The sequence below is a fragment of the Polypterus senegalus genome, chromosome 7, assembly GCF_016835505.1.
Source record: "Polypterus senegalus isolate Bchr_013 chromosome 7, ASM1683550v1, whole genome shotgun sequence".
NCBI lineage: Eukaryota > Metazoa > Chordata > Cladistia > Polypteriformes > Polypteridae > Polypterus > Polypterus senegalus.
In genome coordinates, this window is record NC_053160.1 from 106692051 (window position 1) to 106709641 (window position 17591).

Consider the following 17591-nt stretch of genomic DNA (forward strand, 5'->3'; position numbering starts at 1 on the left):
CTGAGGTACATGCCTAGTACATTACTGAAAATCCGTTTATAATAACTTATTTTGTTCTGTGCATGTACCTCGGAGATGATCACCTGGAGGCTCTGCGGGGAAAAGAAGACTGCCCCGACGACGATGGCACGCTCCTGTCGAAGCCAGAGCACCTGGGAGACGACTTCCGCATGACAGCAGCCAACAAGGGACACGGCAGCAAACCCGGTGCTTTCTGGGAAGGAGGAGGTCCGCGTCCCACTGTTTGCGCCTTCGAGCCTGAAGAAAAGGACTTGGACATTCCGAAGGGGAAGGGGGAGGCGAGTGAAGCACCGCTCACCCCGCAAAAAAGGTAAAGAGGGTCGGGAAATGGCTGTTCGGGATGTCGATAAGTTAAAAAAGACAGCCCGCAGTCCGCTGAAAGAAGCGACCCGATCCTCGACCTCGGAGAACTCCAAATCCCAGAAGCCTCCGCGAGACACCCCTGAGCATATGCCAGAAGCGGACGTGCTCATTGGCTCCCGGTCGGCAGGTAAGACGAACAGGGAAGTGAGTCTTCTGTCGGCCGAAATAAATAATTGTATTGACTTGCGGGAACTCGGACGCTTAATCGAGCCCATAAGTAGTTTCTTACAGATCTTGAAGACAATTGAGAAAATTATTGAGGAGTTGGGAGCTGCAGCCAGAGAGCCGCTGGAGAAGGTGCGGCGATTTGGTGGGGAGCCTCCCGTAATGAATAATGCGGCGATACAGGTAAGCGAAACCCGTATCGCACATAATAGAGGGACGTGGTGTGATCCGGGCCCGCGTTTAATAAGTAGCGGGTGCTAGTACACGGCGTGCCCTACAAGTGAGGTCGGAACAATGACAGACCGGTCAGGGGAAGGATCGCTCGAGCCGGGGCAGCTGGATAGTGCTGGCTGCCCGGAGCGGGGCGGTCCTAAAGATGCCACCACCGGTCAATTATAAAAATAAAGGGGTGCAGACAGTAAAAGGGCTTTCTTTGTTTAATAGAGAGACCCAGACTGTGAACAAGCCCCAAATAAAACAGGAGAGCTCTACGTTAAAGTAGGAGTCTCCTGACAAAGTGGATAAGGGCCATAAGAATGTAAAGGCGGTCGGGGAATTCTCCTCAGCGGAGAAGGGGGCGGTGCCAGAAGTACCCAGGTGCTTCAAGTCCCACAGAGAGAGACTACCAAGGGGACCGCGGCTGTGCTATGAATGCCGCAGACCGGGATACGAGTGGAGAGGTTGTCCTAGGAGGGCAGGAAAACAAAATATTTATTTATACAATGTTCCTCCTAGGTTCACACGGGAGTGGCAACTGCATCACCGGGACCCGGTCTTTGGATCTCCTTGGGGGAAGATGTCCCGTGTGGGACAAGACGTGCAAAACCTTGGTTTTCCGCTGGGGGAGGAATACTGTGAGATGTGGCCGGCTTGTCATCCCAGCCAATACCCCCAGGCCGCCAGATGGAGCCCTCCCTGCAGTATGGAGGTGCCCCGAAGATACCACAGGGGCCGCAAGAGGGAGCTGCAGGGAGGACCGAAGACTTCTTTGTGCCCTTTAACCCAGAAGTTCATCACAGGAAGAGCGACGGGCTTCTGGGGTGAAAAGAAAGGACTTGTACCTGACCCGGAAGGGATTGAGAGTCACATGGACTGGGGATTGGAACACTTCCGGGTCAGGGAATATAAAAGGACTACAGGTGCTCCAAAACGGTGAGCTGAGGTGGGTGGAAGGATGGCAACGCGTCTGGGAGCTGGAGGAATTGTTTATTAGTGATTGTTATTTGTATGAGTATAGTGGTGGAGAGTGTGCTTTGTGTACTGTGGCATTTAAATAAAGTCGAGTCTTGGACTTTTACCTGGTGTGTGGAGTCGTGGACAGGGGTTCAAGGGAGCGAGAGCGCCCCCTATCTGTCACAATATCTGTCTTAATATCAGGTCTTCTAACAGAGGTTTTTGCTTCTTTTTTGTGATTCTTCTGTGTGTTGATGGGATGGTTGTTGTATGTTATATTTCATGAGCATTTGTAAAAAAGTAAATTTCCCCTTGGGAAATAAAGTACTACCAATCTAATATTTACAGTACGCTAGACTGCTTTGATGTCACAATAAATATATGCACATAAGCATGGCACTATGCAGTTTTAATAAATTCACAAAGGGGAAATTCACTTATTACAAAAGCAGTATAGAACATAAAATCAGGATGCAAAACAGCAAAAAGAAAGGGTGGAATTAATAACCCAGATTTGTACATATAGTCTATCAAGTATATAAAGTCTCTAAAGAAATGATGCAATTACACTTGTGTTTCTATTATAACTGGCTGAGGTGAATAGAAGTATGACAGAAGAAGGTATTACATAGCCTGATATATGGGTCAAAAAAAAAATTCCCATACCTTTTGGCACACTGTAGTGAAATGAACTGAAGGCTAAATGTAAGCAAAGACGAGCAGTAATAAATTATTTAGTCCACTAAGTTTACAATTCTCTTATATGCCACTAACTATGGTAGACATAGTGTTTGTCCTGGAATGCTGCTAGACTAATTAATAAATGTATCAAAATATTTGGCATCCGCCGAGTTGATGTTACTCCTCCAGCAGACAAGAGATTAAAAAAAGTACACTATTCAATATGGACATGATAAACATCCTTAGCAGCTTGTTGCACAATTTTAAGGACCAGTCTTTTCATGAGGAAGAAGAGTCTAACATGGCTCAATTTATACAGTAGACCCTCAGATAGTTTGGAATAACCTTCACCATCTTGACCAGTTTGGTGAAAGATCTTCTGTGGCCCCAACGGAAACTAGACATTCACCATCAATTTCTGGTAATGCTTATTTGGAAGCAGTTATCTCTGCACCAGGTGGCACAGTCCACCATCACTTTTTGTTTTTTATCTCCAGTTCTAACGTAGGTTCCTTTCAAGAAGTCCATGTACTTCAACAGAAAACAGAGAAGTTCATAAATAGGTTGTAGATGGTGAAGCAAACTGTGAACAGCACAGTTTCCTGGGGGGCAATTTGTGTAAGCTAATCTAAGGAAGATAAGGGTAAAAGAAATAAAAATGCAACTTCAGGTAAGTTAGCAGTTTTCTACCAGTTTTACATCCAAACCATGATATGTGTATGTCTGCATTTTGAAGGAATAACATTGATGTTAGGAGGATTACTGGCTGACCCATAACTAAATTAAATAACAAAACCATGACTTTTCTATTTCTTATATCAGTGACTAGCCATGTGCGCCCAACTGCGTTGCGCGTGTTAAAGTTGTCTGTGAAGGGCTACCTGTGTAAACACGGCTGCGAGTCGTGAACTAGGCCCTTCGTCGCACAGCATTATGATTTTTTATAAGGGAAACAAAATTAAAAAAGAAAACCCTTGGATATTGATTCGATAGGAACGGCCCACTCGGAATCACTATCCGGATCGTAATTATGTGGTGGTGTAGGAGCATTTTTGTTTCTGTCCGTTCACAGTCCGTCGCGTTTTCAGGACGCTGTCGTTTCCTCTCACGATGTCTTCTCAACCTTTCTCCAATCTCGCAGGTTGCTTTGTGGCAATCCAAAGAGTAAGGCAATAAGGGGGACACATAGGCATTCAGGTTCTTTAAAGCATAAATAGAGATCACTTCACTGACATGTGAGCATGTACAACTGTGAGACGCGCAGCACTCGCCGCTAGCGTAACAATAATAATTTCCGGAACGTGCTGTTACGTTGTCATTCATTTCACCCACTGTCTTTCTTTCATTCATATGTTACGTAGGCACGTACCTTTTATCTTCGGCAATCTCATTCTCTAACCAGGCCTCAGGAGCTAATCAGCGTAACACTGTCCACCACCCCTTGAGTAACAACAACGTAGTAAACAGGAAGGTGGTCTACGCATGCATGGAATTCGCGGACAAAGATCAAGATCTAAATGAAGATCTCTTTAGTTAATTTAAAGCACAACAATTTGTTTAGTTGGAATGTCTGCGTTTTGAAGTGTGACTGGAGTACTACAGTCTTCAGTAGTATAAGCGTGGAGGAGATTCTTAATGCAATGCCTATGTTTTAGCTGTCTCTCTACTGCCATCTAGTGCTTCTTCTAATTCATTCGCGGACAAAGATCAAGACCCAAATGAAGATTATATATACCTAGAATTCTATAATGTGCAGGACTAACAGCAAGTGCAGAGTGTTTAAGAGTGTATAAAGATGTTAGTATTTCTGAATAAACGTTGTGGATCATGCAACCTACAAACATGAATGAAAAGACAGAACAAAGAAAACTGTGATGAGCACTCAAAGTTATCATGATAGACAAACAGCAGACTTATCTTAAAACCACCCAAACACAATTGTTTTACATCAGACAATGTACAGTATAAAGGGGTACACTCAGACATCTTAATGGACTCACCTATTTTTATTTGAAGTGGAGATGGTTTATAATTGATGGAAACAGTTTCTGCCTCTTGAGTGTCTGCATCTCCTTCAGAGATTGAGGACGCTGCTGGATCCTGATAAAAACAAATAATTACAATCAATGAAAGCTGTAATTAAAAAGATAAATCGCACAGGTAGTTGCCAGCACTCAGAACTTCTGATCAGAGAAAGATTCCAATTGAGAATTTCATGTATGTTCCAAATGGAAGCAGCACAGTGAATTGACAAGTATAGTATAAGAGTATCATGATTAAATTTGCCTTAACTAGTTAGCATGTAATTTAGTTACCCAGCAGAATCTGACACATGGGAAGAATTTTTTTAAAGACTGCTTCAAGTTTAGATCTTTTGCTATGCCAAGGTACACAAAGCTTTGGCCTCACTCCCATCAACAATCAGTCAAAAGCATACACCATCACAAAAAGTTTTATTTCAGATAATTTTTATATCAATCATCATACAAATTTGAATGTAAAAATATATCTACTTGCCATTCCAGTTACTCAGCAGTAGTGATGCGCCAATCAATCAGCAGCTGATCTAAATCTGTAAATTGGGCAATCACCAAAAAAAAAAAAAAAATTTCTTCAGCTTTATGATAATTTAGTTTTAGTGTTCCTTTTTATGTAAGGGATTACAGTAGTTGAGCTACTGGTAGTCTTTTTTTCCTGCAAACTTCCGATAAACAGAGAGTAGTAAGGTAGACTTTACCAACAAGAGAAGGAGAGGACTGAAAAATTAGCCTTTACATAAAAGAAAGCAAGTAAAGGATTAATAAACTGTGAAAAAGGAATCGGAGGAGTCATGCCGTGCAATTAGACAAAAAGTAGGAAAAGTTACTTTAATGAATTCAGATATTTTTAAAAATGTATCCTTTAATTAAAATTAAGTAAAAAAAATAAAAAATTTTTCTCAGACAGGCACCACAAAGAACTGTACAATAAAATAAAGTAACAAAGAAATTATAAAAAAAAATAAAGTAAAAATATACTAACAAAAACTACCCAAAAACTTGTCTAAAAAGGTAGGTCTTAAGCTGAGTTTTAAACTGTTCAACTGACTGCACCGATCTCAGTGGCAGGAGGAAGACTGTTCTACAGTCTGGAAGCAACAGATTCAAATGCTCGACCCTTACGCGGCTTCAGCCTGGAGCAGGGGATAGAAAGAAGTCCTTGTTGGCTGGACCTCAAGGCTCAACTAGTGGAGTAATGGTGCAGGATATCTACAAGGATCTATATAGGAATCTATAAGTGAGTATGAGAATTTTATATTGTATCCTAATTCTACTTGGAAGCCAATGCAAACAGAATAATAAAGGAGTATTACGAGTCCACTTATGTGAGCGTGTTAAAAGCCTGGCAGCTGCGTCTTAATTGGTGTGTAGGCAAGTTAAACCAGATTTGCTTAGACAGGTATAAAGAGAGTTACAAAAATAAGATAAAAGTATTGATAAGCATTCCATCCTGGTCTTCGAGCATTCCATCCTGGTCTTCGAAACAACAGTTCTTAACTTAGATAAGATTCTCAAATGAAAAAAGCAGTAGCAACTAAGGGGCCTCAAATTGACATCAAAATTTAGGGATTGCAAACAAGACCTAAGTTGCATAGAGACACCTAAGAGAAGGTGGAAAATAACGAAAGCTTTTGGCTTATTGCTGTGTATAGGTCAGGAGGGGCAAAAATTAGAAGCTCTGTTTTCTGAGAGTTTAGCTTTAAGTCGTTGGCTAAGAGCCATTTATTAATCTTCATCAGTCAATCAACAAGAAAAGCAAACTTGCATAGTGAAAACTTGTATGATCGTTGAGTCATAAAAGAATATGGATGTCATCTGTATAGAAATGATAAGAAATATCCTTAAGAGAATTGGTAATATGAGTTAATGGTAACCTATATATAACGAAAAAAGAACAGGCCCAAGGACAGAACGACTGACTACTGAAAACATGCCCACACAAAGCAGAGTAATGTTGATCCTACAGAGTGGGACAAACTAACTAAAAGGATCTTATGCTGAACAGTATCAAAAGCTGAACAGTGATCAAGCAGTACCTGTACAGAGAGCACTTGCCAGCATCTGCAGCCATTAGTATGTTATTTAAGACTATTAGGCCAGTCTCTGTGGAATAATTCTTTTGAAACTCTGAAAACGGTCCAAGATCTTGTTTGTCTACAAGTAAGGTGGCCAGCTGCTGCTCAACACCCTTTTGTAAATGTTTTGAAAAGAACGACAGTTTTGAGATGGTCCTATTTTTTTTTTTTTGAAATGGTGGGATTTCAATTAGGTTTTTTCAACAGGGTTTGAACAACAGCATTTTTAAAATAACTGAAGACACAACCAGAGTGCAGAGAGCAATTAATAACAGATACTAGGCTAGGGCCAATAGAGTTTAGACCTTTTATAAACAAGGAAGTTGGTAAAACATCTTAGGAGACAAGTGGTTTAATTTTATTAATCAAAGAATTAACACGTTTGTCTGAGTTTGGATGGAGAACAAGCTTGTGTTAAGTACCGTAGCTTAGATTTTCAATTATAAAAGAAACAAAAAAGAATTTCAAATTTCTGCTTAATAAATAATAGGCTTGTTAGCTAAAGAGAAAAATGTATCTATTTTACTTGTAAACATGTTAAACATGTTAGTCTTGTATCATCTTGATAAACATCTTATGAACTTTTGATCGATTTGAAGCTTGTAAACTGTGTTTATTATTTGTTTGTGTGTGTCACAGAGTTTAGGTCGTCATGCATGCATATCAGAGGTTCACCATCTGATCACATCAGAAGTAACCAATACCACCCGGAGCCACCAGAGAACACAATCACTGACTTTGTCTGTTTTGCCACTAACAGCTCCAAGACCACCCTCAATGAGGGCAACTGACCATGCCCCTTCTGGTCCACGAGCCACAAGTGCAGGGTGCTCCCCGAAGGTTTCTTGCATTAGGAGATGAGCAACCTGCAAGACAGTGCGATGACCCTGAAAGCCTGACTGCTCTATGGGGAATATTTACCCCAGCCAATGCCTGACTGCAACTTTAGTATAGCGCTATCAAGTGCCTGTTTTTTTTTGGTTTTCTTATTATTTCAGTAAACAAGGTGATGGGGTGTAATAAGTGTATAAGTTTAATATGTCATTGTGCTCTGTAAAAAAATATTTTATAAATCTACTTTTCTTTCTACTCACATGCACAGCTAATACAAAGCTAGATTTATCACAGGGGCTCATCATTCAGAACTGCTAGGCAAGCATTAGAAGACAAGAAAGGGACAACTGCGAAATGGGCATTGTATATTATTTCTATGTGTCAAAGTCAGCATGAAACTTTATCCTCTTTGTCTTGTTTGGAATGGCATGATTCACCTAAGTGGGGGCCTGCACATGAAGTAAGAGCATAAAGCCTTGGAACATTGCTCGGCACACCTCTGAAGCCGACGGATGGATGGGAGATGACATCGTCTGATCTGGAAAATCCTTCCAACGCAGCAACAAAAATGGCAGATTCTATACATTTGGCCCCTACTCCTGAGGGTCTTGTCATGGCTTCCTTTGTCTGTTATGCTGCATAATCCATCATTAAAGAAAGTAATTTCTTCTATGTGATTTCTTACCGCGTATTACTAAAGGAGGAGTATTGCCTTTTTATATTATATCTATATAGTTTCAGGTTATGTAACATGTCGCAATTATAAAAGAAATTATTCCAACAAGGGAGCTAGAAGTGGCCGGGGAGAGGGAATTCTGGGCCTCTCTGCTTAAGCTGCTGCCCCCGCGACCCGACCTCGTATAAGCGGAAGAGGATGGATGGATGGATGGGAGCTAGCTCCCCCTGCTGGATACTCTTACAATCCTCTCAAGTTGATAGTATAGTTTTGGTAAGAAACAAGTACAGTACTGCATAATTAAGATGGTAATCCATATTTATAATTACAACTCAGGAATAAGGAATGTCTAACTGGTACACTAGGGAAAACAAAAATAAAAAACACTGTATAAATGTAGTAAATGTACATTTTAACAACAAAAAAGCTGTGGTGTAATTAATGATTAAAAATAATTAAAACCTGTAAGGCATATTTGCATTTAGCAGTGTTTAACTGCCAATATCAATTAATTGACTGGGTGAAATCACTTTTGTTAGACAAATGGGGAAAAGTACTTTTTAAAATTAATCTAATGACCACTTCTGTCTGATGAGATGGGAGTTGAAGCAAAAATGGACACAGCTACAATGTTTTCTGGCTGCCTTTTAAGTAACTTTTTGAAAAGTGCTAAATGCATTTATGCACTTGCCAATGCATCTCTCAACTATTCTAAAAGTATTCCCATAATAGTTTGTCATATTTTGAAGTATATTTACTTAAAAAAAACACACACACACACACATACATTATACATGGAATTTAACTGCAACAAATGTCTCTGCTCATCAATAATAAATATGTGCTTTGTTTTACTACAACTTTGAGTTCTTTTGATATCCAAGTAAATTGCATCTAAGAACAGAAAAATAATATGCCAACCAGTCTTTCTTCAAGAACTCCTGAATAAAAAGAACTTCTGAATAAACCAGGGCATAGGCTATCAAAGGTAATTGATTCCAGTACATTCATCATTGGTTATAAAATATCCACAAATAGCATCCTAATTCAAGGTTAAAAGTGCTAACTTTATCAAACTGATAGAGATACCATTACACAATGTCATTATAAAACACTAAGAATTGTTAAGACTTGGTAACATATTATCATACAGATTTTTAGTATTTGCCAAAATTTTAAAAAGGTTTATGAGGATTCTCAGTAGGTCATAGTTGTCAATGTTGTTTGTCACATGTACAGAATACCGTTAAATTCTTCTTTTGAAGCATTAGCTATTTGTTTCTGGATGCAATCAGACATAGATAAATTAATATGGTAAGTGTATGAAGAGAAAATCTCTCTTTATGCTGAAGATATGGTGCTTTATATCAAGACCCACATTATTCTGTATCATTTGTATTAAACCTGCTGGAAGAATTTGATTCAAAATCAATTTGAATAACAACAAGCTTTTCTCATTAAATTTTATTCATATCTGACCAGACTAAAAAACATTTCACTGAATGAATACAGGTAGTCCCCAAGTTACGGACATCCGACATACGAATGGGGCCGCAGCTGCTCCTTTATCTGTCTGGGGTACACAACACAGGCTCCTCAGTAACTACTGTTCCGTCATGTTCGGCATGGGAACGCTGCAAGCAGTGGCTGGACGGAGGCTGGAGGGGGGCGATTTTGTTGCTAGTTGTAGTGTCCCTCAGGTGGCTCCGGTTGATGAATGGGGTGGTGGGGGCCGCACCACATTCATTCTCAGTGGGCGGCTGGGTGCACAGCAAGTGGTCACCCGGGGACAATAGTCACTGGGGCCATAGTTACCACTCGTGTGCAGGATGGAGGCTTGATGAGGTGTTTCACTGCCTACCCACCACACAGCCTTACAGTGTCCCTCAAACGGCTGCCCCATTCGTTCCTGGTTGGTGCGGCTTGGGATGCCGCAAGTGGTGACCTGGTTGTGACTGGACGGAGGCCATTGAGGGTGAATGGGGAGGCGGGGGGCAGCATTGTATTGTGCCTCAGGTGGCTGCCTGTTGAATGGGGGCAGTGGTGGGCGATTCACTACCCGCCACTACCCGTCACTACCCGCCACACCCTGTTCGTTCTTGGTGGGCGGATGCTACAGGCAGCATTCTGTATGCAAGTGGAGGTGACTGTGTGGTGGGTGGGTGGTGAACCGCCCCTCACTACCCCCATTTATTCTCAATAGTAAGCCTGCTTGTACTGTTACGTACATACACCAGACGTGCTGACGAGGGGTGCCCTCCTGCTTTGATAGCGTGTACAGTGCTGTGCAGAAGAGCTCATCTTAACCTTTTGCTTTCACACTTCAACAATGTCTCTGAAACATAATCTCATGCAAATGCTGGTGATACAGTAAAGAAGAGAAAAAACATCACCATGGAAAATAAAGCAGAAATAATAAAAAGCCTGTGGTGGGCTGGCGCCCTGCCCAGGCTTTGTTTCCTGCCTTTCGTCCTGCGTTGGCTGGGATTGGCTCCAGCAGACCCCCGTAACCCTGTAGTTGGGATATAACAGGTTGGATGATGGATGGATGGATAATAAAAAGGTCAGAGAAAGGTGAAACTCCATCATTCATTGGCAGAACACTTGGTTATAGTCAGTCAACAATAGAATTTATTAAAATAATGTACCTGTTCTGACTTACATACAAATTCAAGTTAAGAACAAACCTATAGTCCCTATCTCGTATGTAACCCAGGGACTGCCTGTAGTTTAAAAACCTGGAAATACATAGCATAAGGAAATATAAAGGTCTTTCTAAACACAGGTCTAAGCAAACAATGTTGGGCTGGTCAAAAGTTCCAGAACACCTCAGTTTTCCTCAAATTTATTCACTTGAAATGCAATAAATGATCAAGAAAAGGTGAAAAGATAAACAGTAAACTGCCAGAGGTTTAAATTTAAAGTTTAGGTTAGCGAAATAATTTAAGTATATTAAATATGGGTCTACTTCTAGGAATAACTAATTGGTTACAACCTACAGATGTTCTTTAACAAAGTTAAAATTAATTAAGCCTTGCAAGATGAAGCCAACAATTTGCACAGGTCTCCCAACTTCAGTTGATTACTTGAAAAGCCTGTCAGTCTTAAGGAAGAGTTGGAACAGACTGTGTTACTACACACTCAGATGTACTACTTGGAAAACATTATATTGTTGAAAGTTTTAAGTTCCAGTAATAATGGTAAGAAAATAGCAATTAACAAATGAAATCAGTCAAAGCATTATTTCTCTTAGAAGTGTAGGCCTTTCATTTACAGAAAAAAATTAAAGTGGCAGTGATTATGTTGTCTTACACATTACAAAGGCAACTGGAAGAAACTCTGATTTGAACAGATCTGGTAGACGCAAAGTCACAACCCAACCAGAAGAAACGAGGGTCATCAGCTTGTGTGATAGGCACCTCAAAGCCCAACAGCTTCAAGCACAGCTTAACAGTAGTCAAAAAAACCAAGTCTCATTTTCTAGAGTGAAGATGAGGCTTTGTGCTGACAAGGCGAGTTGCAGCAAGAAAGCCATTTCTTAAAGGATAAAATAAGAAACCGAGGCTTGCCTGGGCCATGAAATAATGGCTTTGGACTACAGCTGACTGAAGGAAAATCTTATAGACTGATGAATCACAATTTTAAATCTTTGGTTCATTTTCTCTATTTCTATGATCTCTATGATCACTCCTACCACTTTCTTTTATGTGGATTAGTTTCCTGAACACATTTTAATACTTGGACATGGATTGTTAAATGCCGAGACTTGTCTATTCAGGTACTCAACTTCTAGCACTGAGAACAAAGGGACATACCGGTGTGGTTCCCTATTTACCTGACGAGCTAAAAAGACGGTTTCATGGCAGCAGAGCCGGTGCTAAGCTAAAGGCTTAGCGGCTAGCGAGGAAGTGGCGATACAAGCCTTCGGTGCCTTCTGTGATCCTGGGAAATGTGAACTCACTACCAAATAAGATCGATGAACTGGCTGTGCTGGTGAAAAATTACAGGACCTACAGAGAATGCAGTATGTTGTGTTTTTGCAAAACGTGGCTAACAACTAGCATCCCAGATGCTAATGTGGAGCTACCTGGGTTTAGCACAGTTAAGAGTGGACATAGTGGCAAATACCAAAAATATCAAAATCTCCACTTGCTGCAGGGACATCGAACTGTTGGCCGTAAGTCTGCGTCCCTATTACTTGCCCAGAGAGTTTGGACACATCAATGTTGTTATGGTTTACATCCCTCCTCGCATGGCCGCAGAGATAGTGTGCGACATCATCCATTCCGCTGTTGCTAAACTACAAACACAACATCCCGAGGCGCTTGTGCTAATCTCTGGAGATTTTAACCACGTGACGCTGGACAAAACATTACCTGCCTTCTTCCAGTATATGAATTGTAACACCCGGGGAAATAGGACTATTGACCTACTGTATGCAAACATTAAAGACGCATACAGCACCACCCCACTCCCTGCACTTGGGAAAGCAGATCATAACCTGGTTCTGCTTCAGCCCCACTACAAACCAAGAGTGAGGGAGCTACCTACAACCACACGCTCATTCAGGAAGTAGTCATCTGAGGCAGAGCAGGCTCTGAGAGACTGCTTTGGAACTACGGACTGGGATATCCTGCAGTGGTCACATAGTGAGAAGACTGAGGAGGCTGTTGACTGCACTACATCAACTTCTGTATGGACTCTGTAGTTCCAGTTCGAACAGTACGCTGCTATGCTAACAACAAGCCGTGGATTACAAGTGACATCAAGGGCCTTTTGAACCAGAAGAAAAAGGCTTTTAAAAGAATGTGGTGATCAGCATGAGCTCAAACGTGTGCAGAAGGAACTCAGAGTCCAGCTCTGGGTGGCGAAACAGCAGTACAGGAGAAAACTGGAGCAAAGTAGAGAAATAACAGCATGAGGGAAGTGTGGGATGAGATGAAGATCATCACTGGCTGCAGCTCGAAGTGGGGTGCCACCATCGAGAGAGATGTGGAGAGAGCAAACCTGATTAACAACTTATTTAACAGGTTTGACCACCCTAACCCACTCTCACCTCAGAGTACTGCATCCTCCACCCATCCTTATGCTGATACCAGCATAGGAGAGAGTTTCACCCCACCCACAATTACAGCAGTCCAGGTAAGCAGAGAGCTGAGGAGACTTCGTACCAGCAAAGCAGTGTGTCCAGATGGAGTATCACCACGACTGCTGAAGCCATGTGTGTTGGAACTGGGGAGTCCTCTACAGCGCATCTTCAACCTGAGCCTGGAACAGGGAAGAGTCCCAAGGCTTTGGAAAACATATTGCATCATACCAGTCCCAAAGGTATCACGTCCTGGTGAGCTGAATGTCTTCCGGCCTGTCGCTCAACATCACATGTGATGAAGACCATGGAGCAGCTGCTGCTTCACCACCTCAGGCCACAGGTCCACCATGTCCTCCACCCTCTGCAGTTCGCATACCAGGAGAAGGTGGGAGCGGAAAATGCCATCATCTATATGCCACACCGATCCCTCTCCCACTTGAATAAAGGCAGACGTGCTGTAAGAATTATGTTTCTGGATTTCTCTAGTGCCTTCAACACCATCCAACCTCGGTTCCTTAGTGACAAGCTGACAGAGATGGGAGTAGATTCATACCTGGTGGCATGGATCGTGCACTATCTTACAAACAGACATCAGTACGTGCGTCTCAGGAACTGCAGGTCTGACATTGTGGTCAGCAGCACATGAGCGTCGCAGGGGACTGTGCTTTCTCCAGTACTGTTCAGCCTATATACATCGGACTTCCAATACAACTCAAGAGTCCTGCCACACGCAAACTTTCGTTGACAACACTGCTATCGTGGCCTGGAGGAGTCTAATCAAGTATTTTGTTAAATGGTGCGACTCAAACCACCTACACCTGAACACCAGCAAAACCAAGGAGTTGGTGGTGGATTTTAGGAAGCCCAGGCCCCTCCCGGACCCTGTGATTATCAGAGGTGACTGTGTGCAGAGGGTACAGACCTATAAATACCTGGGAGTGCAGCTGCATGATAAATTGGACTGGACTGCCAATACTGATGCTCTGTGCAAGAGTGGACAGAGTGGACTATACTTCCTTAGAAGGCTGGCGTCCTTCAACATCTGCAATAAGATGCTGCAGACGTTCTATCAGACAGTTGTGGCGAGCGCCCTCTTCTATGCGGTGGTGTGCTGGGGAGGCAACATAAAGAAGAGGGACATCTCACACCTGGACAAACTGGTGAGGAAGGCAGGCTCTATTGTAGGCACGGAGCTGGACAGTTTGACATCTGTGGCGGAGCGACGGGCACTAAGCAGGCTCCTGTCAATCATGGAGAATCCACTGCATCCACTGAACAGTATGAACTCCAGACAGAGGTGCAGCTTCAACAACAGACTGCTGTCACTGTCCTGCTCCACTGACAGACTGAGGAGATCGTTCCTCCCCGACACTATGTGACTCTTCAATTCCACCCGGGTTGTAAACTTAATATTATACAAGATTATAGACTGTTGCACCTACCTCGCACTCTCCACCTTGCATTTTTAACTTGCACTGCATTTTTATCACTCTTTAATTAATATTGTTTTTAATCAGTATGCTGCTGCTGGAGTATGTGAATTTCCCCTTGAGGATTAATAAAGTATCTATTTGTCTATCTATCTATCTACAGGAAGACAATGACCCAAAACATACCTCCAGGCTATATCAGAACTACGTTAAAAGAAAAGAACAACAAGGTACACTTCAAAAGACAGACTGGCCAGAACAGTCTCCAAAATTACACCTCATTGAGTTAGTTTGGGATGAACTGGACAGCAGGGAGAAAGAAGAGCAACCTACAAGTGCAATACATTGTGGAAATTACTGCAACAGTGGTGGAAAGATCTTTCTGACCAATATTTAATTTTCCTTATAGAAAGAATGCCATGTATGTGTTTGGCATATCAGCAAAAGGTGGCTACATTGAGGACTCAAAAATATGAACAAAATTTTGTACACTTAATGATTCCTTGACTTATTCATATACCAACCACTGTTTATTTGTTCTATGCTTTGATTTCATGATACATTAAGACTTTACCACATGCATTTCCATTTCTGGAAAAACTGAGTTGTGTGTGTGTGTGTATATATATTTTTTTGGCAGGAACTGGGCACATCTAAGGCACGAATCCAATAAGAAAGGACATTTTGATATACCAATATTTAGGGGTAAAAACCAACACTTTTCTTTTTTGGTCAATATTTATTGATATTTTGCTAGCATACATGCTCTGTGCCAAGAGCTGCATATTACAAATTTTAGATGTGCCACAAGCGACAGATGGGTCATGCAAATAGCACCACTAACTAGAATGACTGAAATCAGAGCAAGTGTCCTGAATGTGAAATGGAGAGATGCAAAGATCTATTGTTTTTTGCTGTTGACTACTGGCACACTAAGATACATATCAGCTCCCAGTCACGGTGATGAAAACTACGGGGGAACGACCACCACTCTTCGACTGTGGTGCTGCAAACTCAAAGGAAGAACACCACCACCAATAACTCCCAAAACCCTGCTCCAATTCCTCAATCACTGTGCTTAACTTGAACAATACCACAGCATCAGTCTTAGTGGTGCTTAAATGCAACTGCTCCTCTCTTCTCATTAATACACAGGTGTAACAAATAGGTTTTTGGCACTTAAGTATATGCTTCAAATATACTTTCAGTATACATTCATATCTGTGAACTTAAAACAGGAACTACATACAACTGATGAAAAACATTCAAAAAGATACTGTACTTGTGTGAGTGATGTAAACAAATGAAAATCGTAAACACCTAATAATGATAATATATACTGTACTTAAAATTTTAAATTATTCCTACTGATTATCTGTTTCAATTCAAAAGAACACACTTTCATGTAAAACTGTATTTTGCAATGACCACTGCAATAAAAACAAACAAACAAAAGATGAAGGTCTGAGGCACTGAATAGTGATAGGGTTTGACTCCTAATACAGCATCATCCACTGGAAGTGTGAATTCATGGCCTAGGAGTAAATGTAGTATCTAATGTATGGCTCATTTATTCACCAAGTTTTCCCAGTCCACCACCTCATACCTGGTCTCCCAATCCAATTAACTCTGGCTCAATTACATCACAGGGTGTCCAACACTATCAAAGGTTTGGCTCAGAACAGCACCTAGACCTGTCTCCAAAGCATCAGTCTGGAGAATGAAAGGTAAAGAAAAGTTTGTGGAAAGGAGAACCATGAGGTAGTCTCTGGGACTGATCTCATGGAGGGTCATGTCACATTCCATATTTATAAAATGGGTCATATTTTATCAAATCTATCACATAATTGCAGGATACATTCTAAAATAATTGTGGAAGGAGTGCTTCATTCTCTCAGGCCTCTTTTAGGATATCCTGTAAACCACGGGGTTGTCTACCATATAATAGCTCAAAGGGTGAGAACCCATTGGAGACTTACGGAACCTCCTAATAGTCAAATAGCATGAGAGGGAGTAACTGATCCTAATCTCACCATCCTCATTGACCACTTTGCACAGCATCTGTTAGTGTCTGATTAAACCACTCCACTAAATCCACAGTTTGAGGATGGTACACTGAGGTTTTAAGGTTTCTGATTATGAGTAACTTGGCCACCACTTTGAACGTGTCTGAGATAAAAGGTGTCCCTTGGTTTGTAAGGACATCCTTTGAGATTTCTTACCATACAAAGAAATCCACCACTTCCTGTCTGATATTCTTGAAAGGGGACTGTCACAATGAGAAGGTCTCCAGATATTAAGTAGCGGAATCCACGATGACCAGAATGTCTTTATGTCCACATTCTGAGGGTTCGAACTCTCCCATAATATCTACTCCGATGTGCTCAAAAGGAATGTCAATCAGAGGCACTGCAACAAGAGCAGCACATTTTTCCAAAGAATCTGCTGTAATTGACATTCTGAAAAGATGCTACAAAAGTACCTGTAAGAGCCATTTGCTAGTCATTTAAATTCTATAAATGTTTGCCTATATATTATTACTTAGTCTATGGGAGGTTCTTAAAAACCCCATAACTTGAATTGAATTGGTATATTCTAACTACTTCTAAACTCTCCACCTATACATTATACTCAGTTAGTGACCTGTGTCACGTGTAAGGTGTTGAGGGCACATGGTTTTAAACCGTGCTTTACATGCTAAGCAACATGAAAGACAACGTGCTCTATTGAAAACTACAACTAAACAACTAAAGGTTGACAAGAAAAGCAAAATTTAGAGAAGATACATTTTTTTCTCATTTTTTGCCTTTTATTCTACGTGTGCAACAACCCTTTTTTCTTTATTCTTATGTGGACTATTTGCTTTGATTATTCACTAAATCTTTTATAACAACTTTTGGACACATTTTACCCGTGCTTGATTCTGCCTTACACACCCACAGCTACAGTTCCAGATCTCTTCATTAATTCTAGACCAATACAATCAGTCCTTAGTCTGCTCCAGGGTTTTATCAGTCCCATAATGGGCATGGAGTGTGTGGTCCT

General features: G+C 41.4%; 1 protein-coding gene across 3 annotated transcripts in view; it reads right to left on the reverse strand.

Annotated features, from left to right (window-relative positions):
- The window catches only part of LOC120532773 (protein FAM219A), a 115092-nt gene that overhangs the window by 69149 nt on the left and 28352 nt on the right, over positions 1 to 17591 (reverse strand). For all 3 annotated transcript variants that reach the window (XM_039759144.1, XM_039759145.1, XM_039759143.1), the window contains exon 2: positions 4404 to 4503. In XM_039759144.1, coding sequence (XP_039615078.1) covers positions 4404 to 4503 — 100 coding nt within the window. The remainder of the gene's footprint in view (positions 1 to 4403; positions 4504 to 17591) is intronic.